This window comes from Notolepis coatsorum (genome assembly GCF_963971535.1).
Source record: "Notolepis coatsorum genome assembly, chromosome: 6".
NCBI classification, from domain to species: domain Eukaryota; kingdom Metazoa; phylum Chordata; class Actinopteri; order Aulopiformes; family Paralepididae; genus Notolepis; species Notolepis coatsorum.
This window is the reverse complement of record NC_140170.1, coordinates 167,970,920-167,981,245: the sequence shown is the minus strand read 5'-3', so window position 1 is coordinate 167,981,245 and position 10,326 is coordinate 167,970,920. Positions and strand designations below refer to the sequence as shown.

Here is a 10,326-nt window from a genome sequence, read left to right as displayed (position 1 = left end):
AAGTTGATGTATTGTTCAGTCCTAGTTAACAGTGGGAATCGAACGTGAGTGCCGCCCCCCCCAGCGCTCCCTAACCTCTCGTTTCCCTTCCGCTGCTCATACAGAGTGCAAGATCGCAGTTCATCAGGAATGTGAAGCCAAGGTAAGAAGATTCAATTCCTCTCAGTTCAACCCTGTTCCTCTGTCTATTGTCTCTACCGGCTCCTGTGTCCCGAGCTTCTTGGATCCTGATCCTGACGTGATGTGAGTCCGTTAGTGAGGCATGTGGAGAAAGATGTGTGTTCAGTGACCTAGATGTCTGGTTATAGAGGGCATCCCCACCCCCACGCCCACCCCGCCCACTACAGTTGGCCAGGTTGTTGTGAGTCATCCCTGGTACTACGTGTGGCATGACTTCTTGACACTGTTGTAGCACCGAGAAGTGATGTTCTCTGGGTGACTTTTTGATGACAAAAAAGGGAAAAAGCTGAGTTTCAAGTGAATGAATGAATAGTTTATTTTCGGTCTTTGTTTACACCAAATCAAAAACACACTTGTGTGGACTTAAAAAAAGAAAAAAAAAATCACAAATGTACATTATTCAAAGTAAGCTCACACACACACACAATCCAAACTCAATGACCGAAAAAAAGGAATAGGCTGAAGCACATGCTTATTTTTTGCCTATCCTTTACAATTCTTAAAAACAAGTCCCATAATTAAATAGTTTCCAAGGAAAATAGAAATATATTTTGTTCAATATATTGAGCGTGTCTAATTATGTGCATATATAGTGAACTGTATGCAAAACGAGGGTTTAATCACCATGAGATTTGACTTGCAAATATAAAGATAAAAAAGATCTTCATAACACATCTTGACATCTTCATCATCCCTCACGGAGTCAGAATGGGTAGAAGAGCCGTTTCCCGTTCAGATCCATCTTCTTGAATGATCGTTTCGCTGAGAGACCTCAACGGGATTGTTTGTGCTTTTAAAAAGCCTGTCTGATTTGCATCTGCGTTGTGTGTTTTTTTTTTTGATATTGGACTTCTTAGCATCGTGCTAAAATACGCAAGTGAAGAATCTAGAACGTTATGACGAGGATACAGCCTCAGCGTTCGCACGGAAGTCAACGTACGGCACCAGGAGATGCCATTACCTGCCACACAACAAAGGGTTAACCCTTTCACAACCACACTACAGAGGTTAACCCTTTCACTACCACACTACAGACGGTTAACCGTCTGTAGTGTGGTAGTGAAAGGTTAACCTTCTGTAGTGTGGTAGTGAAAGGTTAACCTTCTGTAGTGTGGTAGTGAAAGGTTAACCGTTTGTAGTGTGGTAGTGAAAGGGTTAACCTGCTGTAGTGTGGTAGTGAAAGGTTAACCGTCTGTAGTGTGGTAGTGAAAGGGTTAACCTTCTGTAGTGTGGTAGTGAAAGGTTAACCTTCTCTAGTGTGGTAGTGAAAGGTTAACCTTCTGTAGTGTGGTAGTGAAAGGTTAACCTTCTGTAGTGTGGTAGTGAAAGGTTAACCTTCTGTAGTGTGGTAGTGAAAGGTTAACCTTCTGTAGTGTGGTAGTGAAAGGGTTAACCTTCTGTTGTGTGGTAGTGAAAGTTTAACCGTCTGTAGTGTGGTAGTGAAAGGGTTAACCTTCTGTAGTGTGGTAGTGAAAGGTTAACCATCTGTAGTGTGGTAGTGAAAGGTTAACCTTCTGTAGTGTGGTAGTGAAAGGTTAACCGTCTGTAGTGTGGTAGTGAAAGGGTTAACCTTCTGTAGTGTGGTAGTGAAAGGTTAACCTTCTGTAGTGTGGTAGTGAAAGGGTTAACCTTCTGTAGTGTGGTAGTGAAAGGTTAACCTTCTGTAGTGTGGTAGTGAAAGGTTAACCGTCTGTAGTGTGGTAGTGAAAGGGTTAACCGTCTGTAGTGTGGTAGTGAAAGGTTAACCTTCTGTAGTGTGGTAGTGAAAGGTTAACCGTCTGTAGTGTGGTAGTGAAAGGTTAACCTTCTGTAGTGTGGTAGTGAAAGGTTAACCTTCTGTACTGTGGTAGTGAAAGGTTAACCGTCTGTAGTGTGGTAGTGAAAGGTTAACCTTCTGTAGTGTGGTAGTGAAAGGTTAACCGTCTGTAGTGTGGTAGTGAAAGGTTAACCTTCTGTAGTGTGGTAGTGAAAGGTTAACCTTCTGTACTGTGGTAGTGAAAGGTTAACATAAGGTTATGTATATAACCAAGTTCTATGAATACTGGTGACGCTCAGCGTCAGTCTGCACTAACCTCACTTCGTGCACAGCACTGAATAAAAAACTCCACAATGTACCTTTACACACCCCTATCCGCTTACCTTCATAAGCAGGTATGTGGTCACCTACTCGCCTCCTTCCCAAACTTTCACCACAAGGCGAGGTCAAGGGCCGCAGTGGCGTCCTGACGCTGAGCGTCACCAGTATTCATAGAACTTGGTTATATACATAACCTTACGTTCTATTTCATACTGGTTTCCGCTCAGCGTCATTCTGCACAACAGGAGCTGAGCGGAAGCCAGAAGCTCGACAAATGTACTCCGCTGAGGCCCCCCACAACCATCAGACCGGAGAGGACCGAGCCCCCCCGACCCTCCCTAATGGAGGGATACCCTCCCTATTGGAGGACGGGAGGGAGACAGATCCGACCGTGCAAAGAGGAACTCGAGCAACTCAACGCACAGGGTGAGCAGACCGTGGCTTGACCCCACGACTACGCACACGCACAACCCGCATGCCACCCGGGAATGAACGGAAGGAACAACCTCGTTACTGCCCCCAAAAATCACGGGGTCAAGAGCAAACCCAACCCCGTGGCAAGGCCGTAGCAGCGGAGCACGAAGGGAGACCCAGACCCACTGAAGGGACTGGATCCCCTGGAAAACGGGGGCCCGGAGAGGTCAATGACGCCAGGCATCAAGACCCCACCAGGTGGTCACTTAGTGACACCGCCCCCCACATCGCCAGCGTATTCGGATAAGGCCCCTCCAAGAGTGGGCCCTTTCCCCCCAATAGCACACCGCCTGGCACACTGACCCTGCAGAACAGGCAGTCAGCATGGCCGTAAGCACACAAAAAGGTTAACCAACGGAAGCAGGTAGCGCACCGGGGAAACCAGGCAACAGGCTGTAACCTGAGCCTGGAGCACTGCGGACGAGACAGGCGCCAAATGAGTCAGCTGAAAACAGCCCCCCCGGCGGAAGGGGCGTATGCTGGCGTTGTTGCATGACAAGCCTCCATTAAAAAAAAACCACCCAGAGGGGTCGAGGCAGAGAAGGCTGACATGATTGGCAGACGTCATGAACGTGCAGGGGCACACTCAACCGGGTAACCCGGGCAGAGGTGGGACCAAGTCATTGTTTTGCAAGTCTCAAGTCAGTCGCAAGTCTTGGTACTCAAGTCCCGAGTCAAGTCCCAAGTCAAGACAGGCAAGTCCCAAGTCGAGTCCCAAGTCAAGACTGACAAGTCCCAAGTCGAGTCCCAAGTCCTAACCTTTAAGTTTCGAGTCCTAAACAAGTCATAATACGCGTTTCACCAAAAGGTTTCATTATCAACTTGTTGGCAAAACATAATCTAATTTCTATAAATGTAATAATATTCAGAATCTTACAACTAGATACAATTGGGCAAGAGCTGCTTGAAAACCAGTTCAGGAGTATATTGAGAAAAAAAAGAATAAGGATCACCATATCCATTTTAAAGGTAGGATAACAATAACCAACATATTGTCTTCCCACTTGGACCAATCATTTATTTAACGTCTGCCTGCCCTGTATATACAGTCTAATGAGTCTATGGCACATGATCCATAATAGCAGACCTTGGTTCAACTAACTAGTCTACCTTAACCCTTTATCAATTTTGGGGTATAAAAAATCTGTACTGAAATGACAAGGCATCTCTGCATTTCATATATTAGGTAGTTTATTAGGTATTAGAATTAGGTAGGGCCTAATTCGTGTGCGAGTTCTCTCTCTCTCTCTTGGATAAAATAACAAACTCAGCAAGGCCAACGGCTTCTCTGTTACAGTGGGTGACAATATTGTCACAAGGAAAGATGAAATTACCTACCTGGGTTCCATCCTGTGACAAAATGGCAACCAATGTAATAAAAAAAAGTCAACCGAACTCGATTCTTATACCGGATCTCCTCACTGGTAAACAAGAATACCTTGAAGACTAACAGGAGCACTCATTCAAGGGTACTACGACTATGCTTGTACCTCATGGTACCAAAGCACCTCAAAGGCACTAAAAACAAGATTACAAACATCACAAAACAAACTGGTCAGACTACTGCTTGACCTTACCCCTGCCCATTTTGACAACCTAGATCAACTTGCAATGGGCCTGGTCTACAAGATACACTACCACCATGTACATGTCGAAATACTTCCCAAAGGTCAGTGAATTCCAGGACCACAACACCAGAGGGAGTTCCACAAATCATGTTCAACCCAGATTAGTCTCAAACAAGGGACTAAACACGTTTCGCAATTATGCCACAACAATGTGGAACGCCCACAGCTGTAAAATAATGTAAATCCCTACCCTCCTTCAAAACCGCTCTCAAATAGCACCTACGGGTGGCTGCAATTAAAAACTGGCCCCTGTAAATGTCCAACCCCCCCCCCACCCAACCCCCTCCAATGTAGTTTCTTCCCCTTCGAATGTAGTATATATTTCTGTTTCTTATGATCTATGTCTCTTATACAGTAATGTATACTTGTATGTCATAAATGTCTTGATAAAACAGTACTGTCATGATGAATTGAAAATGGGGGACCCTGATGTAAACAAGATGAAAGTCTTTCTCTGGCCTGCATCCCCTTAACAATTGTGTGTATTGAGCTGTACTGTATTGTACCCATTCTGCAATCTTACAATTTTCAATCAATCAATTTTTTTTAAAAGCAGCATTAATGTTAGGCTTTCATCAAGCGAGACATTGCTGATTGTTTATAAACCAAGTTACATACCGTTATTTATGCAGCTTCAAATGTAGTTGGAAGTTGTTGCGTCTCCATCTGTGATTTTCTGCAATTCGTTTTTTGTTGACCACCACATAGTTTTTATAAGCAAACAAAGCAATATTTGGTATAATTTCCCACTGGATCCGTTGTTCTTAACATTGAATGAATGAATGAATGAATGAAAACTTTATTAACAGATTGCAGAATGGGTACAGTACAGTACAGCTCAATACATACAATTGTTAATGGGATGCAGACCAGAGAAAGACTTTCGTCTTGTTTACATCAGGGTCCCCCATTTTCAATTCATCGTAACTTACTTCTTCTCTGGCGCAAATTGATTGGATGCTGTCGGATTGTTTCAAACAAAGTGGGCAGAAGATATGATCTTTGAGCCAAGACACAAATTACATTTAACTAAAACTATCTTTTCTTTGGCTCGACAAAAGAGAAATTGACTTGTGACAATATCCATCTGTAAAAACGCGACTAGTGGTGGGGGCTGCCATGACGGTCAAATAGTAAACACCCCACAGCACAGCGTGTCTCCGCGAGTAGGGTCCAGCTGCAGCGCCGGAGAATCCTCTCAAGGGGCAAGCCTGTGGCAGCCACGAACCTACTACTTTCTATATAGCAGCTGGAAGGTGCGCTGTTTTAAGTGAGCGACGAGCGTGTGTTATTGGATTGATTGATTGAACATCCGAGCTGCTTCTATAGAAAGAAGGTTCGTGGCTGCCACAGGATTGCCCAGTGAGAGGATTCTCCGGTGCTACAGCTGGACCCTATTGGTCTCAGACCGGAGAGGAGAACTGCGCTGCAGCTCGCTACCAATCTACATAAAAATAACGCAGTAACTAACGAACCATTCAGTATTTAATATAACTTATCTTTGGGCATGGGGGAAGCCAAGGTATCAAGTCTTCTCAAGTCAAAAGGCTCAAGTCCAAGTGAAGTCACAAGTCATTGGTATTAAAGTCAAAGTCGAAGTCAAAGTCTTTTTTGATTTGGTCAAGTCAAGTCCAAAGTCATCAAATTCGTGACTCGAGTCTGACTCGAGTCCAAGTCATGTGACTCGAGTCCACACCTCTGAACCCGGGAGTTGACACTGCTCCAACACACCAGGGAATCAACCACCCTCTTGGTACCGACGGTGGTTGTTCCTATAACCCCTCAAGAAAAAACTCCAAAACACACCTGCGGGCATACACTGGCTATACCGCAGTACAAGTGTTTCAGTTTTCAAAAAAAGGTTACCCCAGGCCTACGGTATCAACGAAACTTTACTTCGGACCGGGCCCGGCGGCTCGGGAAGTAGACAGGGTTACCAGAGGAGGTCCAAAAGACCATCCCAACAGCCCTCTCTTCGCCATGCGTGAGAGAGGAGCGAAGAAAAGGAGAACCAGCCCCTTCATGACAGTGCCAGGTACAAAAGAGTACCCAACAAGGGTCTCCATAACGCCTAACCTTGTGACACCCCGGGCCGACCCAGCATTTTTTCCCCCTGAAAAAACCCAAGTCCCTCAGGGTACCAGAACAGCAGATCTGCATCCCCGGCGGACAACGGGTTAACTGACCTGGACCAGCGTGACCAGACCAGTCCCGTGTCCTAACCACACCGACATGCCCACTCCAGAAGAGGGGGTAGGTATGCGTGTCGATCTAAAACATGAAAAGAGGGCGCCACCCAGACGGTCCTATTTGGACCGTGCTCAGTGGCCCACCCCAAGGGCGTGAGACCCCTCTACATATGTTCTGATCTATTCCGTTAACATCCCCCAGATATGAACGAGAATTCATCGAGACAACTTAGTAAACTGGCGCTCGGAAGAGACAAAACTCCATCCCAGTTGCCCTATAAAAACGCTGTGTTAACAAGCAACCAAGGCGCACTTAGCCCCTGTGTGATTCTGTAACAGAAACACACCGAGCCAGCACTATGTATGCGTCGAGACCCAAACACATCAATGGATAGTCTAACAAGACACCAACATTGTTCCTCCAAGTCGCCTGGGAGAACGACACGGAGCCGTCGTGCTTCATATACCTTCCTCTTTTTATTCAAAAAAGAAAGAACACAGACTGACATGAATCCCTCGTGACGCAGTTGAGGGTAATTTTTTTTTACATTTTTACATCCCACCACCCTCCCATAGGGAGGAGACGGAAATCCCCAGAGAGACTTCCCACGCGAGCTGTATAGATTGAAAAGAATATATTGCAACATTGAGCTATGTAAAATTAGGGTTAGGGCTCTCCGAGGAGGAGGCACTGAACCAATACACACTCAATAATCGAATTGAATCGAATATACACACAATAGAGCAGGACTCCTTTTTGAAGTTCTACTCACCTTGACAATCTGAGGAGGAGGCTCTGAACTCTGAGGAGGCTCCCTCACAGGGAAGGAGAGTCCTAACTCACAGAAGGCCCGAGTAGGAGCTTCGTGAGGAGGAGCCCTGACCACTCCCGAAACAGATCCATCATATGGACCTGCACAACTCACGGAAGTCTTACCAACAGAGACGCGCACAGTGACGTACTCTATGGCGGGGAAATTCTGCGGTGCACACGCCCAATCTTCCAGGGCGTGGGACCAGGAAACTCCCCCCCCCCCCTTCTTACCTTGTAACGTGCCAAACAGCAACGTGACAGGAACCTTGAAGGACAGGAGGTTTTAACCCCTGCCCATCAAAAGGGGAGGAAAGGATTACCAGTTCACCCCTTTACGACCCCACACCCATGATACGATGTAATGACAAAAAAGAGCATGACACAGTCATAGTCAGCTACATGAAGTGTCTAACAGCTTCACACAGCTCATGTGCTAACCTGCTATCTGATTTTTACTAAGGAAAAAACACAGAATAGAGAGGGCCCCCTTAAGAGCCCCGGTACCAGACTTACACATGTGCTTCTGTGGCCAACCTAACCCAGTTGTAGATCACAAGACACACACAACCCTTTATCACAACAAAAAATGGCAAGTACACTCTTGCTACAGAGGAACGCCGTTTTTTAACGAGAGAATACAGAATCCTCGATTAGTATCGGCCACAGGCCTTGCTAAGCACACACGAAAAGCGACCAAACAATCTTTTCTTTAGGAAAATATAGTTTCTCAAGCGGTTTAGCACAACCCCAGCAACTAAGCTAAGGGTTACATCGTATCCCCACAACACAGTGACACAATATATTGTAACAACATGTCTGAGAGGAGGGTGAGGAAGCCCCAGGGAATCGGGGGGATCACCCCTCCTACCTTACCCTTGATACGGCCCAGTTGAACAGGAAACCCTGTTAATATGTGAACACACTGTTCATTGTCATTACAGGCTGAGAAAAGAATTCATTCTTCACTCATATGTCACTAAGCATAGCTTTATAGGTTAATTAACCCCCTTAGTTGCGAGTACACGGTACATGAACACACATGATGTTCTCAACACAACTAACCAGATAATTTTTACATATGTAAACAACAACCCGATTTGTATGAAGAAGAAGCTTATACCAGTGACAAGACAATTCACACACAACACGCGTCGTATCCTCAATGTATTGCAGCAACACCCGTTTTGGAAAACATTGTTATTACAAACCATTTAGAAGTGAAGGAAGAAGACATGTTTAAGGTCTGGTCGGGACCTTCCTACCGTGAGCGCAGGCCAAGCGAACTGCAGTCTGGCTATCGGGGCACCGACGTTAACACAGCATTCCTGTGTCGACGACAAGGGCAGCGTCGCTGCGCCACCCAGCCGCTACGGTTCTCCATGTTGACGCAGTCCTCGCCGGCCGGGCTCCCGGTAGGTTCGACTAACATCCTCTGTCAAAGATGACGTCGTAGTCAGAGTGTTTAAGGCATGTTACAGTCACAGAACGTTCAACAGTGTAGCATTAAGCTAACAGCCGATCGGCTAATAGCAACAAGCTAACGTATACCAGCCTGGTAAACACAGCGAGCTAACGCCGCAGCTAACAGCTGACTGGCTACACAGTAGCTCCACAACTAGCACGCAAGCTAACCAGCCATCACCTGAACTGCATACAATGACATAACAAGCCACACTTCAGACAGGCCGCTGTCCCAATCCCTTCCCTAACAGGGAAAAGAAAAAGAAATGTCAGAACACAGTTGTCAACGGTGATCCAGACACACACAGGGCCCTTTGAGCATGGAACATCTTTTCATTTGTATATGAAAGATGGGGCCTACACGGGACAGAGAAGCATCCGCTCTAGAATCCTGGGATCACCAGAACCTAGCGCGGGCCACTAGATTAGCCATCATGGGCGTCAGGCCAAGATCCTCCGACCGCCGTTTTAAGCCGAGCAGAGGACCCTAGCCTGGGGTCAGCGTTTCGTAAATTGTTAGCTAACCCCCATAGCATCAACAACAACCAGAGCTCGCAAGCAAAACAGTACATACCCAACCTGGAAACCACCGCTTCTCACAACAGTCGGTGCGTCCTACAGTCCAGCTGTGTTGCTGGAGGGTTTTTACCCCATCCAGCCGCAGCAAGGAGGATTGTAGTTGGGAAGCATGTCAGCGGCGTGAGCTCCTAATACGAAAAAAACGGTGGAGGTTTAGAATGATCATCATCTTCCAGACACTCCAGTGACGAAGACAATATCGCCGTATTTTCTCGAAAAATAGTGAGAGAGAAAATAAAGATATGATGTCAACGTATCTCCTTGTTCTTCCTTTCCTCAGACTAAATATTTTTCCTCCACGTCAAGTGGGCATGTGAGCAGCACTTAGCTTGTGGCTGAAATTTGAGAAGGAGATGAGTGTGTGGCCCCACCCCTGCTTGTGTGGGTGGGCGGATGGGGGTGTGGCCAGACGAGTGCTGGCATGTAAGGGTACATGGTTGAAGTTTTTATTCAGTGTATATACGCTGAAGCGAGATATATGCAGACAGGTGCTGAGCAATCCATTAACGTCATAGAACCTTCTGTAGTGTGGTAGTGAAAGGGTTAACCGTCTGTAGTGTGGTAGTGAATATAAATGGTATGCGTTTATATAGCTCTTTTATCCAAAGCGCTTTACAACATATGCCTCACATTCACCCATTCACTCACACATTCTCACACCATGCAAGGAGCCAACCTGCTCATTCGGGAGCAGTTAGGGGTTAAGTGTCTTGCTCAAGGACACTTCGACACACTGCCGGGAGGAGCGTAAATCGAACCGGGAACCTTCTGATTACCAGATGACGGCTCTACCTCCTGAGCCACTGACTGACCCATCCTGCTCTTATCGTTCTTGGTGGAAGAATTGTATTATTATTTATTATTATTATTATTATTATTATTATTATTATTATTATTATTATTATTATTATTATTATTATTATT

The 10,326-nt window shown here is 45.9% G+C and overlaps 1 protein-coding gene across 1 annotated transcript in view; it reads left to right on the top strand.

The window, feature by feature from the left end:
- LOC311229739 (tensin-2-like) overlaps positions 1–10,326 on the top strand; it is a 130,657-nt gene that overhangs the window by 23,244 nt on the left and 97,087 nt on the right. The window contains 1 exon segment of the mRNA XM_084315816.1: positions 105–142. Coding sequence (XP_084171942.1) covers positions 105–142 — 38 coding nt within the window.